This window comes from Mesoplodon bidens (assembly GCF_964165515.1).
Source record: "Mesoplodon bidens genome assembly, chromosome: 15".
NCBI classification, from domain to species: domain Eukaryota; kingdom Metazoa; phylum Chordata; class Mammalia; order Artiodactyla; family Ziphiidae; genus Mesoplodon; species Mesoplodon bidens.
In genome coordinates this window covers 13588233-13607810 of record NC_138171.1, presented here as the reverse complement: position 1 = coordinate 13607810, position 19578 = coordinate 13588233, and the positions used below count along the sequence as shown (strand labels likewise).

General features: G+C 48.7%; 1 protein-coding gene across 4 annotated transcripts in view; it reads right to left on the bottom strand.

Annotated features, from left to right (window-relative positions):
- Positions 1 to 19578, bottom strand: part of SULF2 (sulfatase 2) — a 142700-nt gene that overhangs the window by 101851 nt on the left and 21271 nt on the right. For all 4 annotated transcript variants that reach the window (XM_081256761.1, XM_081256760.1, XM_081256759.1 and 1 more), the window contains exon 2: positions 8815 to 9090. In XM_081256761.1, the coding sequence (XP_081112887.1) occupies positions 8815 to 8989 (175 nt within the window). In that variant the 5' untranslated portion in view covers positions 8990 to 9090. The remainder of the gene's footprint in view (positions 1 to 8814; positions 9091 to 19578) is intronic.

The window sequence follows — 19578 nt, the reverse complement described above, 5'->3', positions numbered from 1 at the left end:
ACACGGTTAGCAAACCCAGGGCCTTGACTTAAATCTATGTTTAACCATCGCTTTTTCTTACCTAGACTATTGCAGAATTTTAATGGAGAAAAATATATGCAAAGCCTTTAGTTCAATGCTTGGCATACAGAAAGGACTCAAAACATGTTAGCTTTTAAAAATTTAAATTACAGTAGCTCCCAGCTATATACGGTGTAACATAGAGTTCACAAATCCAGCGCCTCCGGACAGACTCTTGTCTGCGTGTGTTGGATTTAGGTCTGCTCAGAAGTGTTTAAAAATCTGAATTAATTGCTAACTTTTATTTGGGAGATTTCACATCAATCCTGATTTCAGGCTTTGCATGAAAATACACAGATCTGGGCTTGATGGGCCCACAGGTGGGTGGATCTGAGTAGCAAAGGCTGGCTTTAGAAGGGCTCCCCTCCGGTTCTGCATGGCCCCCATCAGGGCCACTTCCCTCATCTGTGGTACCAGCCTGGCCCTGCAGGCACTGGGTTTGCAACCCGTAGCTGATTCTATTCCAGCTGAACTGACCAGCTAAGTAAGCTCGCAAAGTAACACTGTGGCCTGGAGACCCACAGAGACCAGGCTTTAAGGGAGCAAAGAGGGGGTGTGGGTTTGGGTAAAGGCTGGTACAGAGCCTTGAGCAGGACAGGCCGGGGGTGGGGGCCGTGAGCTCGATGGGGAAGCACGTGTGTCCTATACCACTTCATGGTGCCCATCATTTAACCACACACCCCCTGCTGGGGGCGCTGCCCCTTCGGGGTACCCTTGCTCCTGATCTCTGGTGTGGCTGAGACCCCAGGTTGCCCACCAATAACTGTTTCCCCTTCTTATTAACAGGCCCTGATTTTAATCTTCAACACACCCAGCTAGGAAACTGCATTTCCCAGACTCTCTTGTAGCTACATGTGGGAGTAGTCCTTCCTTTAACCTTCCAGATCCACTGTCTGCCTCGTTCTCCAGCCCAGGGAGCTGACCTGGGTGGGCTGTATCCACAAGGGGCTTTATACTCTGGCTTTGGACTAGGTTTGGCTAATGGGGGGCCCTGGCAGGAGATCAGCAAAAGGAAGAACTGAAGTTCGGGTATGGATTCCTCCATCTTGCTCCCTGTGGTGTCAACAGAGGGTGAGAGCTCCTACTGAATGACTCTGTGTCATGAGTTTCCAGTAATCATTTGCTGCCCTCACCCTCTTGGTCTTGGAGTGGGGATGACCCCACTGTTACTAAGTAGCCTTGAGGGCTGCACTATCACTAGTGATTTCCCCACACTTGCTCATACCTTAGCAAAAAAGTTAAACCTTCCTTGAATAACTCAAGTTTGAATGTCTCTTGTATTTCCTGCTGAGATTGTGTGGCTAATTAAATAAGTTCTGTCTGTGTTGTAGGTGAGGTCTGGGATGCGGTTCTTAAAGGGAGCTGACTTAACTTGAAGGTCCATCCTTTTTGCCCTTCTGTTTCCTCCTCCTCCTTGCTGCCTGGAATGTGGCTGTGATAGCTGGAGCTCCAGCAGCTATTCTGAATGATGAAGGTGACCTTAAAGATGGAAGCCACACAATAAACATAGTAGAATACAAAAGTAGAGAAGGAGCTTGGGTCCCTCCTAACCTTGAAGACACCAGGCTGGCCCTGAACTGCCAACTTCCAGACGTTTTTATGTGAGTAAGAAGCAAAACTCTGTCTTGTTTAAGCCACTGTTATATTTTCTTTTACATGCAGCCAAACCTAATGCCGATACGCTTAGCTTCCAGAATTTAAGTGATCTCCTAAGGGTTGCTGAATTAAAAAAAAAAATCTTGCAGGAATGTGCTTGGCAAGTTGAACACCAGGGTGGGTCCACACGAGCCTCTCTTCTTCCTGAGATAACCTGCATCCACATGTTTTTCTAACTCCAGTGAGCAGCGGCAGGAATGTCAGGAGTTGGTATCTCAGAGAGGCTACGTTGGAAGTCACCACCGATCTGGCGTCCGGAATCTGGGCACACTATCCTGGGCTTCCAGCCATTTGGCCCCTGCAGAGTACCCAAGCTTGCAATTAGAATTGATTTCTGGATATCAGTCTGCAGCACAGGGTGTGGTTTCCTTACGTTCACAGATGGAAAGAGGCAAACAAATGCCTGGCCAGAAGCCCTCCCGAGCCTCTCTCTCAAGAGCCAGCCTCTCTCTCAAGAGCCAGCCTCTCCTACAAGACAGCCCTCCAGGCTAAAGGCCTGCCATTTTCAGGATCATAGGCCCCTCTGAGAATCCAGTGAGGGTCTCCGACCCAGGAAAGCACAAACAGGCACACGATCTGCATATAATTCCCACCCTCCCCCACTCCAGGCCCATCCAGGCCTGGGCCTCCCCCCTGAGCTTCTGTCTCTGAAGGCTGGCTGCCTTGGACAGCTCCTCTTGGCTTTTCATGGGCATCTGCAACGTACCAGGTCCAGAACTGAGCTCCAGACCATAGCTTTTCCCCATCTCTGTAAACAGAAAATCCCTCCTTGCAGTTGTTCAGACCAAAACCTTGGAGTTATTCTAGACTCTTCTCTCCTACTCCACATCAGATCCATGAGTACATCTCATCAGCTCCATCCTCTAACTCTGGGCAGCGTCTGACTACTTTTTCCACTCTGGTCTGAACCACCATCATCTTGTGCTTGGACCATTGCAGTAGACCCCTCACTTCTCCTATTATATCTCTTCAATCTATTCTCCATAAAATAGCCAAAGGAGTCATATTAACACGTAAGTCAGGTGATGTCAATGTTCTTGCTCGTGTCCATCTCATTTAGAAAGCCACAGTCCTCCCTCTGGTTCAAAGGCCCTGCATGATCCACCCCCGCCCCGCCATTGCCTCTCAGACCTCACCTCTTCCCATCTCTTTTGCTCACAATGCTCTGCCATTGTGGGCCATCTGCTGCTCTGGGAGCCTGCCGGAACTGCTTCTGCTTCAGGGCCTTTGCACCCACTGTTCCCTCTGCCTGGAATGCTCTTCCTGGGGGAGTCTCCTTGACTCATTCCCTTACCTTCTTTGCCCCAATTTCCCTTTCTCAGTGAGGCCGCCCTACATACAATCACAACTCTCCCTTTCCCCTCCCCTCCTTGCTGACTTCCCTTCCTTTCTTTTTAATATATTTTTCAGAGCGATTGGGAAAATCCCTGTGCTTGGATGACCCTTGGAAACCAGCAGGGTCTCCTTAACCCTCAGACACAAGAGTTACTGCCAGGTGGTACCACATAAGCGTGGCCCCAACATTCAAAGCCCGTGACTCACACTCGAGAAAGTCCTTCCCTTTTCTAGTCTCCATCCTGTTGGTTATGTCAAGGAGAAAGCCTCAGGGAGGGGCTGCTTCACCTTTAACGCCTCTCTCAAAACTGCCCATCGTCTTTTTCTTTTTTTTTTTAACATCTTTATTGGAGTATAATTGCTTTACTATGGTGTGTTAATTTCTGCCTTATAACAAAGTGAATCAGTTATACATATACATATGTTCCCATGTCTCTTCCTCTTGCGTCTCCCTCCCTCCCACCCTCCCTATCCCACCCCTCTAGGTGGTCACAAAGCACCGAGCTGATCTCCCTGTGCTATGCGGCTGCTTCCCACGAGCTATCTATTTTACGTTTGGTAGTGTATATATGTCCATGCCACTCTCTCACTTTGTCACAGCTTACCCTTCCCCCTCCCCATATCCTCAAGTCCATTCTCTAGTAGGTCTGTTTCTTTATTCCCGTCTTACCCCTAGGTTCTTCATGACCTTTTTTTTTTTCTTAGATTCCATATATGTGTGTTAGCATACGGTATTTTTCTCTTTCTGACTTACTTCACTCTGTACAACAGACTAGGTCCATCCACCTCACTACAAATATCTCAATTTCGTTTCTTTTTATGGTTGAGTAATATTCCATTGTATATATGGTCACTTTATCTTTGATAAAGGAGGCAAGAATATACAGTGGAGAAAGGACAGCCTCTTCAATAAGTGGTGCTGGGAAAACTGGACAGCTACATGGAAAAGAATGAAATTAGAACACTCCCTAACACCATACACAAAAATAAACTCAAAATGGATTAAAGACCTAAATGTAAGGCCAGACACTATCAAACTCTTAGAGGAAAACATAGGCCGAACACTCTAGGACATAAATCACAGCAAAATCCTTTTTGACCCACCTCCTAGAGAAATGGAAATAAAAACAAAAATAAACAAATGGGACCTCATGAAACTTAAAAGCTTTTGCACAGCAAAGGGAACCATCACCTTTTATAACAAAGCCATCCAGGCCTCGGCCTCAGGGGAGGCAACATCTTGCTGAAAGGTGAAAACACTGCTGTTCTCATTAGACTCGGTCTTGCAGTGACCTTCACTAGTATCCACTAGTGAAAAACTAGTGGATACCAGTGTTTCATATACAGTCATAATTAAAGCTTCCTGTTAAAATAATACTTAAGCTTCAAAAGGTAAGTCCAGTTCAAGTAATAGAACAGACGGTCCTGGGATGTCGCAAATATTCTCTTGCTCCAGGCAAGGACTATGTCCAACTCATCTTGGTGTCTCAGCGGCTGTTCCAGCCCTGGAGGTTCACCAAGGGTTTGCCTGGATTGAATTAAACTAGTAAACCTGGCAGAGTCCTCTGGTTTCAAGGCCTATTTGAAGGACACATGCAAACGAGACCTTGGCTTCTGTATTCTTCTCCCTCTTCTACCCTCCTGGTGAAGAGGGTGGCCAAGACCCTGCCGGTCTCCAAGGGTCATCCAAACACAGGGATTTTCCCAATCGCTCCAAAAAATACATTAATAATGGAGGCCACTTACTGACCAGTATGCCCTGGAACCTGTTCCCCTGGGCACTGGACACTTTCAAATGACAACTCAGGGAGGCATGTTAAATGCTCCCCCCTCACAATTAGGAAACAGAAAGAGCCCCTCTTCTGTGCTGTGTCCCATACCAGCTCTCTCATCCAGACCCTAATTAGGATGGATGGCTGTTCTCCGCCCCGGGACTGGAAGAAAGCCTGGAATCATCTTAGTTGAGAAGTCTCCAGCCCCAAGAACCGTCAGAACTGCTGCCTGGATGAGCAGAAAATAGCAGATGATAAATTTTTTAGGACTACCCTGTGTGTGTGCCAGTTGTTGCTGACTGTGAGATAATGTGCTGGCCTTTTGGGGAACATGCATTATTGATCTGGGTCTGTCTGGTGGTTTATAAAAATCCCACCCTCCCCCCACTACCACCTTGCCATCATCCCTCACCTCCTAAAAGAAGCACAGCCTCCTCCAAATGCTGTTGGAGGGGCTGGCTCCTTTGCAGAAGGGAAGACTTGTAGGCACCGATCTGTGCAAGTGAGTGCTGTGGGGGGAAAGGGACAGATACCACCAAACACGAGGGATCCAAACCTACTGCATCCACTTCCCAGAATTTATCTTTCAGAAATCCTCGCTCACCTATGCAAAGACGCACGTATAAAGACGTTCTCAGCAACGGTATCGGTAATAGTGGAAACTACTAACACACACACTCCCAATCTGGAAACAACTGAATAGCCATCCCAGGAGACTGGTTACATAGAGTAGTGGTTAAGACCACAGGCTCTGGGTTCAAATCTTATTTAGCCACGTTCTAGCTGTGTGACCTTGGACGAGTGACTTCATTTCTCTGGGCCTCAGTCTCTCCATCTAAAATGAAGAGGGTGGATCTAGGTGGTGTAAGTTAGGCCTGGTTTTCTCTGCTTTCCTCTCTCCCACGTCCTCCTCACACCTGGAGGCCCTTTCCTTATATTTGCAGACGCTGCTGGCTTTATTCGAGAGCCACAGGTGCAAACTTACAATCAGATTCTGACATGAGGCTTAGTTAGATCACGTAGCTGCAGCAAAGACGCGGCGCTCCTAGGAGTGCGTGTTCAATCCTTCACCTTGGTTCCAGCCCAAAATCTAGGAGTCGCCCCTGATGCTCCTCCTTTCCTCACCACCCACAGCCCCCATCCAACCCGTTCATGCACGTCTTCCGGGTTCCACTGTTCCTGCCCTGGTCCAAGCTTCCATCCTCGCCTGCCCCGTTATGGTCCTGTCCTCCTAATGTCATTTATTTCAACGTTAACAGCCAGAGGGATCCTACTGGAACCTTAGTCAGGTCACAGCCCCTCCTTTGCTCAAGGCCCATTTGCACTCATGTCTGTTTCAAAACCCTCACCATGGCCGCAAGGTCCCGCACGACCTGGCCTCATCTCTCTCCACTTATACCCTGGGTCTCTCCACCTGGCTCACGGGCATTCTTTCTGTCCCGACCCACCAAGCTCATTTCTAACTGTCTTTGCCTTTCCTGTTCTCTCCAGCTGGAGGGATCCTTCCCCAGTCATCCCGCTCCCAGCACAGTGCGCTGCATAGAGTAGATGCTTAATCAATATCTGATGAATGCATGAATAAACGTCCGGGGCGGGGGCGGTCCCAGGAAGAACTACAATGGAAACAGCTTGAGGGGTCCCATGAGGCAAGACCAAGGTGCCCTGAGGTCAGGTGCTGCCTGTGGGCACTGTTTGCAAAATTCTGCCAGAAACAAAACTCACAGTCCTATGGACACTTTCTGTAGGCTCCCCATGGCTGTCGAAAGTGGCTCATTCTAAATGCTGCCTGTGAGATAGGTATCATATGTGTCAAACTGTCAATAAAAGCCCTGGGCTTTGATTGCTTCCTGGCTGCAAATTCTTTTTGCACAGATAAATTCCCTGAGAAACATCTATACACGTGATCATTAATTCAAATCATTATAAGAAATGGCTTGGATGTATAGAAATCACCTTTACTTGGTGCTTAAAAGACTGATTCGTATTTTTAATAATGGATCCGAAAAGGGTGCAGACTTGCAGTTGGATCTTCACCACAATCTTATGTTTGGCTGCAAAGGCTTTTCCAGTAAACCTTTAAATTTGTTGCGACCAACAACAGTCAGTTGCCCTTCGATAGTGGACAGAGGCTAAAGGCCCACCGCTCACCTGGTCAACTACTGGCACTCCTTACCACAACCCACGAGAACCTCCAAGATCTGGCTCCCTTCCTTCTCTCCAGGGTCATGCTATGACCCTTCCTCAGGCTCCAGCCACATCTGTCTCCTTGGTCCTGCCTCAGGGCCTTTGCACACGCTGTTCCCTCTGCTTGGAAGGCTTTTCCCCAGATCTTCACAATACCCAGTAGTATGTCTATCATCATCATTGATGATGAGAAGGGAAATCTAACTTATAGGAGAAGGAAAATGCAGAGGGGCTTGTATGCTGTCCAGTACGGTAGCTATAAATGGTTACCGAGCACTTGAAAGGTAGCTGGTCCTGAGATGTCCTCTAAGTGTAAAGTACATGCCAGATTTCAAAAGCAATATAAAAAATGTAAACTATCTCATTAATGATTTTTTATATTGATTACATGTTAAGGTGACAATAATTTGGATATATTGGGTTCAGCAAAATATGTCTTTAAAATTAATTTCCCCCGTTTCTTTCTACTTTTTAATAAAGTATAGAAGATTTAGAATTACTGATGTGATTTGCATTTGTGGCTCGCCCCCCTAGATGCATCTCTAAGGCAGTGCTGTGTAGGGTTTAATGTGGAGAAAGGGAACCAGTAAAATCAGTGAATTCAAAGGGGGAGAAGACACAAGAAAAGGAGGAAGAAGACTGACATTGAGAGAGACCCCCAAAGGTAAGCTGGAAATATAGGGAGAGTTTGACGCCGGGGAACAGAAGGTCCAGCTGAGATTGACTCTGGGGGCCTCCTTCCTGGTGGCCTCATTTATGGGGACTTCTTCTCAGGCGAATGAAAATGTGGTGAGAAATGCCTCATGTAAATGAAGACGCCCAGCTGGGTGGAGGAGCCCAGGGCCTTGCTTAGCAGGGACGGGGAGAAGTCCGGGATGGTTTACACAGTGAAGCAAGGATACGGCTCAGGGAGGACCCTGTGTGGGCGATAAAGGGATGGTGCCCTCTTCCTGCTCGCCATCCGTGTAAAGGAACTACGTCTTGGCAAGGGCCCCTGTCCTCACCCGCTCTCCCTGGAGCCCACAGCACTAAGAGGGGAAGCAGCTCAGGACGAGAGGCGGCTGCCCTCACCCTCCTGAAGCACCACATCTGTGAATTGAGTCGGGTCACTAGCAACAGGGCCCACCTTCCCTGCCCGTAGACGCCACCAAGGAAGGCTGAGCCCACCCAAACCTGTTAAGATTGGTGGAGCAGGGGTACACACACACACACACACGTACACACACACGTACACACACACACACACCCAGGCTGGTTTCTTCTTTCTGTTCAGCGTCAGCTCAAATATCACCTCCTCTGAGGGGCCCTCCCTGATGACTAATCCAAAATAGCTCTGACCATCCCTCCCCCGCATCCAGCACCCTCTTCAGTTACCCCAGAGCATTTCTCCCTTCTTGAAATTATCTTCCATGTGAACTAGCAATGATTCTGATTATCTGTCCCCCTCATTCCATGAGAGTAGAGACTGTGCCTGCCTGACTTATTACTGAAGTTCCAGGCCCTAGAATATTGCCTGGAATATAGTAGGTTCTCAATAGAAATTGGACAGAAATAATGAATTGGCCTTAACATCTCTTCTCCTTAAGACTTTGGAGGAATCTAGGAATGGTCCCGCATTAGAAAAAGGTTGGAGACCCCTAACCTCGAGGACCCAGCTGCACATTCACGCGTGTGGGACCACCCCAGGACTTGGTTCAATCGACTGGACATGAACCCTGCAGGGTCTACCCGAGCATCCTGCATCAGGATCCTGAGACCCAGCATGGTGAGCTTGGTAGATACCGCCTGCCAGCGGCCAGGGTCTTACCGAGCTCCACATCCTGGTCGTCCGTCAGCACCAGGATGATGTTGGGACGGATGTTTCTGCGGTCCCTCTGAAACCTGCCTTTCAGGCGGTGGTGGGACAGGAACGCCACACTTCCATCCAGGAGAGAGAAGACAGTTGCAGAGAGCAGGCAAAGCAGGACACCGGGGGGTGCCATTTTACGTTTCCACTGATCCCTTGCTTCTGGCAGGATGCAGGAGTCTGGAGTTGTGTTTTGTGGATTTGCTTCTTTTCTCTCCTCCCTCTCTACTCACAGATCTAAAGTAAGAGGAAAAGAATCAGGTCAGGGTTTCCCTGGTGGCGCAGTGGTTGAGAGTCTGCCTGCCGATGCAGGGGACACGGGTTCGTGCCCCTATCCCGGAAGATCCCACATGCCGCGGAGCGGCTGGGCCCGCGAGCCATGGCCGCGGAGCCTGTGTGTCCGGAGCCTGTGCTCCGCAACGGGAGAGGCCACAGCAGTGAGAGGCCCGCGTACAGCAAAAAAAAAAAAAAAGAATCAGGTCAATCTTTTTGTAAAGGCTGCCCAACTGCTCAGACTTGCATGATGATTTCTACGATGCCTTCTGGCAGTGACAGTGAGAGTTTCTTTGATCAGGGACAGCTACAGCAGAACAAAAACCCAATTGGGCTAAAGTTACAAGAAAAGTATTTGCAACTGGCTCAGAGAACAGACTGGCAGGAAAGACTTCGGAGACTACTTCTGCAGACAGAATTCCTCTCTTGGAGCCAGCGATCCTCTGGATGCGCTGGTGGCAGCCCAAGTCCCAAGTCAGGTAGTCAGCCCGTCTCTGAACCATCCAACCAATGCAAGACAAATCGCCTCCCAGTGAAAGGAAAGGAAAAAGCCCAGTCTGGAGGAGCAGACATTTCTGGTCATCTGTTCTCTGCCAACACCATGGAGGATGCAGAGGTGAGTGGACAGAGCCCCAGCTCTCAGGTAGCGTGCGATTCGGGGAGGGGTCTGGACGAGGCGGGCTGATGCTTTGGGCTGGACAACTCTGTGTTTCAGTCCTGGCTCCGTCACTCACCAGCTGGGTCTCCCCATCGATAAGCCAGTGAGGAACCTCAGTATCCCCATGAATAAAATGGGGATACATGACTGTTATAAGAACTCAATCCAACAGGAATGTTCGCAAAGGTCCCCCCCGTCAACAGATCCTGTAACTGGGCAAGTTATTCATATTGGTTTTACGTTGCAAAATAAACAAAATGACAACAGAGGAAACTGAGAGCTAAAAAGCTGAGGGAGAAGAATTGTCACATTCCGCTGCAACCTTGGTCACCCCCTTGACCCCGGGTCAGATGGGGTCACAAGCAAAGGTAGGGGAGGGGCGGCGGGCCAGCTAATCCTGGCTCAGGCGGGTCTCAGATCCCACTCTGCCCTTTGCGGTCATTTTTCTACTTCCTGAGGAAATGAGCCTTCAAGTCCTGTCCAGATATAGACTTTTGGTCTCATTTGTCTAAAAGGAAAGAAAGAGCAAGCAAGCAGACGTGTTGGGAGGAAACCAAGGTCGTTGGAGTTGGGCTGAGTCACCGTTCCCGTGACCTTGAAGGACTCCATTTGCCCCTGCTGTCATGGGGAACCCCACCCCACCCCAAGCCACAGCTCAGGGGACTCATCATGGACCCCAGGTTCCGCACAGGGGGATGTGCTGCCTCTATCATCTCTCCCAGGGACAGCACCAGCCGTCTAAGAGGTCTCCCACTTCCTCCCCTGCCCCCACCCTCCATGCCCCCCGGGGGCAGCCAACAGGATCTTTCTAAAATTCAAATCCAAACATACAACTCAAAGGGCCTGGACTAGGTGAGACCAGGGAGGTGCTCAGGGCACAGGTTTGAAGGGGCACCCACTCCGGGTGGACAGGTGCAAGGCACTCAGCTCACCTGAGTCCCAGCCCTGTCATTCACCTGCTCAGACCCTCCCCTGGCTTCTCATGGCTTGGGGTACAAAATGCAGACTCCCACCAAGCCCTACAGGGCGGGTGTGATCCGACCCCTGCCCACCTCTCCCTGGTCCTCTCAATTGCTCTCAGGCCCGCGGCTTCTTTCTGTCACTTAGACAAGTCAAGCTTGTTCCTGCCCCAGGGCCTTTGCACTTCCTCTTCCTTAAACCTGAAAGAATGTTTCCCCAGATTCTGTTTGATGGGCTCCTTCTCCTCTGCCAGGTCTTGGCACAAGTGTCGCCTCCTTGGAGAGGCCTGCCCTGACTGCCCTATCTGAGGTGGTGCCCCCGCCCCAGGCACTCTCTGTGTTTTATAACCTGTTTTATTTCCCTCATAGTCCCTACTATACCTGCAATTATTTTATTTATTGCCCAGTTCTTCCCATGGGAGAGTCAGCTCCACGAGGGCAGAGGCTGGCTTTGCGTTGCTCACGGCTCTGCCCCCAGCACCTAGTACCATGCCTGGCACAGAACAGTGCCAAATAAATATTCAGATAAATAAAGAAATGGAGATTTTGGTGAGGTTTTCTGTGTTCTACAGAGTGAGAGAAGGCTGAGAATAGAGAGCAAGCTCCACACAGGGCTTCCCACCCCAGGGGCCTCTGAAAGGACATCTGTGCAGAGAGATAAGATGAAGGCCACACTATCGGGGAGCTGACCTGGGAACTGTGACTTTCACAGGACCAGCGGACAAGTATCAACTTCCACCTCCATCTCCTCACCTGCTAAATCCCACATCTTGTAATAGCCAGGGTGGCTGCAGTGACATGTGTTGGGCAGCTGCTTTGTGCTCATGTTATATGATACTTAATTCACGGACTTTAAAGTTACTTGCTGGGTGTCCCTAGGCAAGTAACTCAACCCTTCTATGCCTCGGTTTCCCTATCTATAAAATGGACATGAAGGATTAAATGAGTTAAGGCAGAATGCTGAGTCCAGAGCCTGGCACATGGTGTGTACTGACTGGAACACATCATTCACAGTGAAAACCATTATTAGATTATTATCAGCACCACTGCAGCTGGGTCCCGTGTCAGGCACTCCGTAGCATCTCCGTCAATCTCCCCAACAACCCTCTCACACAGGTACTACTATTATCCCCATTTAAAAACTGAGGACAGGGCTTCCCTGCTGGTGCAGTGGTTAAGAATCTGCCTGCCAATGCAGGGGACACGGGTTCGAGCCCTGGCCCGGGAAGATCCCACATGCTGCGGAGCAACTAAGCCCGTGCACCACAACTACTGAGCCTGTGCTCTAGAGCCTGTGAGCCACAACTACTGAGCCTGCGTGTCACAACTACTGAAGCCCGCGTGCCTAGAGCCAGTGCTCCACAACAAGAGAAGCCACCACAATGAGAAGCCCTCGCACAGTAATTTAGAGTAGTCCCCACTCACCGCAACTGGAGAAAGCCCAGGCGCAGCAACAAAGACCCAACGCAGCCAAAAATAAAAGCAAACAAATAAATTAATTAAAAAAACAAAACAAAACTGAGAACAACTGAGGCATAATCACTGTCCTAAGGTCACCTGGAGAGAAAACAGCAGGGACAGTGTTTGACCTCTTTTCTCCCTGACAGCTTGGTGAGGGCCTCTCACCACTGAACTCATGTTTCCCAGATTCTCATATTCAGGGGCCATAGCCCCAATTTCTGCCGGCTCTGCACAACCCTTCCACTATCATTTGGTTCACATGCTCCTTTAAATAGCCTCATTTAAAAATAAAGACATAAACACATGGTTTTGAAAAAGACGAAACACATGGTTTTGAAACAGACGACTTTCTATCCAAGAATAAATGGAAAAGCAGCGTCCCTTTCCTGTAGAACTAATCACACAAATAAAGGCAAACAGAGCAGAAACTGTGTTACTCCATCCGTCTAAAAGCTTCTAGTTCACATTTAAGGCTCTAAGCTGAGCTCTGGGCTGGCAGCTCTCATACGTGCACTGTCTCTCTGTTTAAGGGAAATTAGCAGGTGTTGAAAGGCAACGAGGCACATTAGCACCATCCACAGACTTTCTGCTGGAGGTAATGGGATGCTTGAGAGGGTTGAAAAGGAGACATGCCCTAGACTCTAATGGGTCCCTGAATTATCCCAAATCATGGGAGGTGGGGGGGAATCCTTGAATCATGTTGTTTATCAGTCCATGTCTCCCTACCTCGGGAAACACACTGGGATGCTTTGTGCTTTGCAACTGAAACCGTGAGCTTGACTGACACTCCAGCCAGCCCATTCATAAAACAAACTTCCCAATCGAAAAATAGGCAGAAGACCTAAATAGACATTTCTCTAAAGAAGACAAACCGATGGCCAATAGGCACATGAAAAGATGCTCCACATCACTAATTATTAGAGAAATGCAAATCAAAACTACAATGAGGTATCACCTCACACTGGTCAGAATGGCCATCATCAAAATTCGACAAATAATAAATGCTGGAGAGGGTGTGGAGAAAACAGAATCCTCCTACACTGTTGGTGGGAATGTAAATTGGTGAACAGTATGGAGTTTCCTTAAAAAAACAAAAATAGAGCTACGATATGACCCAGCAATCCCACTCCCGGGCATATATCTGGAAAAGATGAAAACTCTAATTCAAAAAGATACATGCACCCCAATGTTCACTGCAGCACTGTTTACAATAGCCAAGCCATGGAAACACCCTAAATGTCCATCACAGATGAATGGATAAAGAAGATTTGGAATATAAATACAATGGAGTACTACTCAGCCATAAAAAGGAATGAAACATTGCCATTTGCAGCAACATGGATGGACCTAGAGATTATCATACTAAGTGAAGTAAGTCAGAAAGAGAAAGGCAAATATCATATGATAGCACATGTGGAACCTAAAAAACGGATACAAATGAACTCATTTACAAAACAGAAATAGACTCACAGACAGAAAACTTATGGTTACCCAAGGGAAAAGGGGAGGGGCGAGGGATAAATTAGGAGTATAGAATTAACAGATGCACATCACTATATATAAAGTAGATAAACAACAAGGATTTACTGTATAGTACTGAATATAGAACTATATTCAGTATCTTGTAATAACCTATAATGGAAAAGAATCCGAAGCTGTACACCTGAAACTAACACAAAATTGTAAACCAACTACAGTTAAATAAAAAAAATATATACATTCATGTTCCTTCAGATAGACATCGAGTGATAAAATAATAGCGAATTTCTGACAGATGCCCTACAAACAGCAACTGTCTTATACCAGAAATAGTAACAGCAAATGCTTATTGAGGGCCTGCAACGCTCCAGTCCCTGCTCTAAGCATTTTATGTATTGATATATCAACTTGTCTAATCCGCATATCCACCCATCGATATTATACCCATTTTATGGATGAGGAAGCCGAGCCACAGAGAATTAAAAGCACTTTCCCATGATCACATGGGCAAATAAGGGGCAGAGACTGGGTTCAAACCCACTCTGGCTTGAGCCAGCTGCTCAACCAGAACCTCCTGGAAGCAGATCTCCAGGTAAGTTCTTAAGAGTCTCCCAACCTCAGTTTCCTCATTTGCCTCTGAAACAGTAGGAGGCCAGGTGCCCTTGGAGGGCCTTTTTGGCTCTGGGCCTGTGATGCGGAGGTACGGGGGGGCCGGGCCAGATCGTGGGTGGAGCTGGGGGATATGGTTGACTGGACTCTTCCTGGCACCCATGTTGGTCTTCTTAGCAATGCTTCCCTCCATTCCCAGGCAGCTGTATCCCTTCAGCCAGGATGCTGCTCCTCTGGATGGAAGTCAAATCTCCATGACCAGAGACTGAAGAATAATAGGAGCTAATTATTTCATCAGCTCAAGTCATCAGTAGGTCGATTTTTGTTGAATTCCCCCAGCTCCCACTTTCCCTGGACTTGTGCCAGCGCCTCTCTGTATGCTGGAGAAATCAATTAAAAATGACACAAGGGATTCTGCCTCCATTTTCCTCCTTCTTAGTAAAGATTCAAGGTGGCTGAACCGAGAAAGTATCTGGTGAATCGGTGCAGCGCTAGCTGAGCGATGCTCTGTCCATCCTGCGGACACCACCACTTACTCCCACCAGCTTGAGGAAAGGTCCATCCCGCACCTCTCTTCGCCCTGTGTCTTTCTCACAGACCTTGGCAAAGCCCTCCCAGCCCAGAAAGACATCACTGGAAACGCCTAGTAACCTGAGCATTCAGAAACATCACTCCTGCTTCTGGATTTATCTGACCTGCAGAGAGGAGTGGGTCTCAGGCTGACTGTGCACCACAGCTTTGGGAAAACGCCTGGGACCTCACCCAGGCCTGTCCAGAGAGATCCAGATGGCTGTCTTCCTCTGAGGAGCCCCAAATCCAACAAGAGTAGCTGAGAGGAGTTTGGGAGTGATCAGGCAGCCCAGGGAGAGGGAGTGGGAGAGGAAGAAGTGGTCAGAACAAGGCATTGATCAGATGGGAGAAGTTCCCTGGGAGGTGAGAAGAAAGGAAATTGTGGGGTGTGAAGATGCCCTGTGCTGGGGCCAGAGCCCCTGCACCAGACCTGTGGACCTTCCTAGGTGGTCTCGAGAGCCAGACCACTTATGTCTTCCTTCATTTACTTTACAAATATGTATTTAGGGCCTACTGTGTCATAGGGTTAGGTAATAGGATAATCCTGCCTGGATTATAACAGCCTCCTAATTGATTTCCCTGCTTCTACCTTCACCTCCTTCTATCAAGCAGGCAGAAGGATCCTGTTAAAACAAAAGTAAGAGTCTGTCTTCCTCTACTGAAAAGTCCTGAAGGGCTCCCATCTAATGCCGAATAAAAACCTCCAAATCCTCCAAAGGACCTACAAGACCCTACGCAGCCTGCCCAGCCCTTCCTGACCTCATCACCTTCCACTTTCCCCCTTGCCCACTTGGCTCTGGCCACATGGTGTCTGTGCTGCTCCTTGCACATGCCAGGCATGTCTTCACCCCAGGGCCTTTGCATGTGCTGTTCCCTCTGCCTGGAGCCTTCATCCAGATCTCTTCACGGCCCTTTTGTCACCTCCTTCAGGTCTTTGCTCAAATTTCACCTTTGCACGTTAAAACGGAAATCTCTTTCCTCCCCAGTAGCACCTGCCACCTCTGACAGCTAGATATTTACTTGTTTCTTTGTTGGTCTCCCCCACTAGAAAGTCAGTTCATAATCTGAGGGTATGGATTTTTGTCAGCTTTGTTCACATCTGTATCCCAACACCTAAAACAGTGCTTCGGACATAGAAGACATTGACAATACTACTGACTTGGCAAAGAATTTTCTCTCTCCTGGTAACAGTACTCGTACTCCAGCCCTGCTTGGAGGCACTGACACCTCCTTTTCTTCTGCTTACCTGCAGTGTGAGTGCAGGACAGAGCATGTGACCCAAGTGTAGCCAATCAGCACATCTCATCTCTCTAGCTCCAGTGATTGGCCCAGAGACAGACATGTGACCCAAGTCTGGCCAATGAGAGAGAAGTAAGAAACAGTTGGGTGGGTACTGGGAAGGGGTAAGCCCAGCCCAGCTACCAATTGGCCCCTGAGAGAGGATGCTCCTGACACTGGACTGAAGCAAGTTCCACCTTGTAGCCAGTTACAGGCTCAAACAAGTGCCCTTTGTTGCTGAAGCTAATCTGAATTGGGGTTGTCATTTGCGACAGGAAATGCCCAGACCAACACAGTTAATACCCTACAAGACTAATGAAGAAATAACTAAAATTTATATGATGTGCTTATCACGGACCCTGGGCACTTTTCTAAATTCTAAGCACTTTTCCTGTGTCAACTCAGGTCACCCTACAACAACATGGTGAGTTAGGATGCTCCATTTGCGGGTGAGGAAGCTGAGGCATGGGGAGGTTCGAGAATTTCCCCAAGGTTGCGCTGCTTGGGTGCTGAATATCGTCGCTTGGATGGACCACATCCACGGGCTCTGTGCTCTCTGGCTCCTGGCTGGATTTGGCTCAAGGAGACACTGCCCAGGGAAGGCAGTAATGGGAAGACAGAGAGGCTGGGTACTTTCCAGGTGCCTTCTCTGCCCAGTTGCTAGGAACCGACCACATCCCTTTATTGCTCTACTGAAGGCCACAGCTCCTGGGGGTGGCCCTTGCCAGGTTCCAGCAAATGCTCCCCACTGTTCCCAGCCCGAGAGATCTGTACTATTCATTTTCTTACACTCTGCTCCTATCTTTGTTGGAGGCGCCATCTGTTTCCTGCAGGGCATCTATACTGATAAAGCAAGCGGATAGCATGCCCGAGATGTGCACCCAGATATTCTGATCCCACGAGTCCTCTCTTGACTCCCATGCCTACTTGGAAACTGAGAAATGATACAAGCGGCTGAGGTTAAGTGTGTGGTACGAACAGGAAGCAAAAGGGGGGAACTGCTGGTCTGCGGGCATTCAGGGAGGGCTGCGTGGAGGAGTCCTTACAGAGAAAAGTTTGAGAAGCCTAAGAGGAACAAAGTTCTGAAAAATCCACAGGATATGGGTGGGCTCTGAAGAAGAGGTGGAGGACAGAGTGTCTCGGGCAGGGGAAATAGCTTTAGCAAGTAGCAAGCAGAGTGGAGGAGTGGAAATGTGTGGTCCCGAACCTCACAAGCCTAGAAGCTGTCTAGACAGAGGATGACACATGCACATCTGTTAAACCTTACACTCCCCTGGTATCTCCTCTTCTTCCTGGCCAACAGGTTTTGCCAGCCTCTCTCCTCCTCTCCAGGGCTGTCAAAGAAAGGACAGGCGCTCCTGGAACCTACAGTCCACAGACTCTCCCTGTCTCCATTACCCAAGTCCAAGGGCATCAGGTGGCTCTCTGTGCCTGTTCTTGGAATTTCAGCTGGAGGCAGAGGACCAAGCCAGCAGGACAGGGGACGAGAGAGGGGTCCTTAGAGGTTGGAGAGAGAGGTCAGGTTTCAAGACAAGCGCTCAGGATCTGGAAAGGAAATTAGGGCATAAAGAGAAGAACCTAGGAATCTAGTTGCCTGCCTAACTATTCATGTGACAAGAAATTCTTGAAGGCTTGCTATGTGCCAGGCATAGTTCTTGGCACTGTAGATAAAACAGTGAAAAAAAAAGGTACCTGCCCTCATGGAGCTGACATTCTAAAGGGTCAACATATAAGAAGCTGGAGTTGAAAGACTCCTGCTAAAGGTGAGAAGGGTCAGAAAACAGGATTGGAAGTAATAGTAAACCACGAGTGAACTCTTAGAATGGGGTCATGGATTATAGTTAGAGCTCAGAGAAAGTTTAGAAACGATACATTTGAAGTCTTGGGAAGCTGAGTATCACAATGCTTTGCATGTCAAGTGCACGACCATATAATTCACACACTCAAATATCTGAGCAGATGCTATGTACCAGGTACCGTATCATGATCAGTGGGGGAAAAAAAAAAGCAGACAAATCCCTGTTCTCACGGAGCTGACAAAGAGAGTGGAGAAAGGCACACAGATAGACTGCTAAGTGCTGGGGGGAAATGCAGCAGGGAACAGGCTGGAGAAGGGGTGGAGATGGGAACTAGAAACAGAATGCCTGGGTTCGAGTCTCGGCTCCACTACTTACTAGCTTGTGGGCAAGTAATTTAACCTCTTTTGGCCTCAGTGTCTTTAATTGCGAAGTGGGGCCAATAATAGCACTTACAGAGTTGTGAGGATGAAGTGGCTTAATGTCTGTGAAGTCCTTAGAACAGAGATGTATACAGTAAGTGCCTGATAAATGTTGGTTAGCGTTACTTGTTGAGTTTGGGCCACCCTCCTTTCTGTAACAGCACTCAGTTTTCCTTTGGGGATCCTCTTCTCCCAGTTATTGGTCCATAAAGTTCAAATTAGGCCCTGGCTTCAGAGCTCCGAGACTGGGCCACGGCATGCAGACCTAAGCCAATCAGAGCCTTCCAATCCCCCTGCCTCAGTGACTGGCCAATCAGAGTAATCCAGGCACTTTAGTCCAACTAGAAAGAGGAGCCTCCTCTTTCCAGCTGGCTAACTCGGTCCATGTCAGTCCACCATGAGGATGAGGGAAGACTCTGACGTCATTTTGCCTCATACGGAGTTGGAATGAAGCCAACGCACAGAAGAGCTTCGAGATGGAACATACTTGGGTTTTGCCAACATTCGAGACCTGTATCCAGCTAAGCCTGAAGGAGGAAGATTTACTTCTGGGTTCTTTGTTTCAGGCCCCTGTAGATTCTTCCATGTCCTTCAACTGCTGTGAGATATTTTCTTTCAGGTCCCTTTCTCATACTTTGCCTCTTTAAGGATATGAATCAAATTCTCCTTTTCTCTTAGGTCACTCGGAGTTGCTTTCTCTGTCACTTGCGACCGAATGAGCCCAACTGGCAGAGCAAGCTGGGGGCAGAGTGTTGACCCAGGTGGCTTCCCAGACACCATCTGCCTCCGTCTATAGAGAGCTCTGATGACACGGCTGCTAACCCTTGGCCTGGGCCCAACTCTGCCTTATCACAGGCAAACCTTCCTCATCCTTATCTGCCAGCTGATAAGAGAAAGGTGGTGCAGAAAGGGGGAAGAAATGTGGGCGTAGGAGTCCTGACTTCTGGTCCTGATTCGGCCTCAGTTTCCTCACCTGCCAAGAAAAATAGACTGTTCCCTGGGCACGGCCTGGAACTCTGGGATGGGTGGAGTGTGACAGGTGGGGAGGGAGCCCTCCCTCCCCTCCCTCCCTGCGGCAGGCCTCCCTCTGTGATTCCTGGCCTCATCCGAGGTTTGTTCTCTTCAGAGCCCTCATCACAACTTCTGATTCCATGATGCACTCTTCTGTTCGAGTTTGTATCTTGTAGGGGGTCATCTTCCCTGCTGGAAGCTCTGCACAG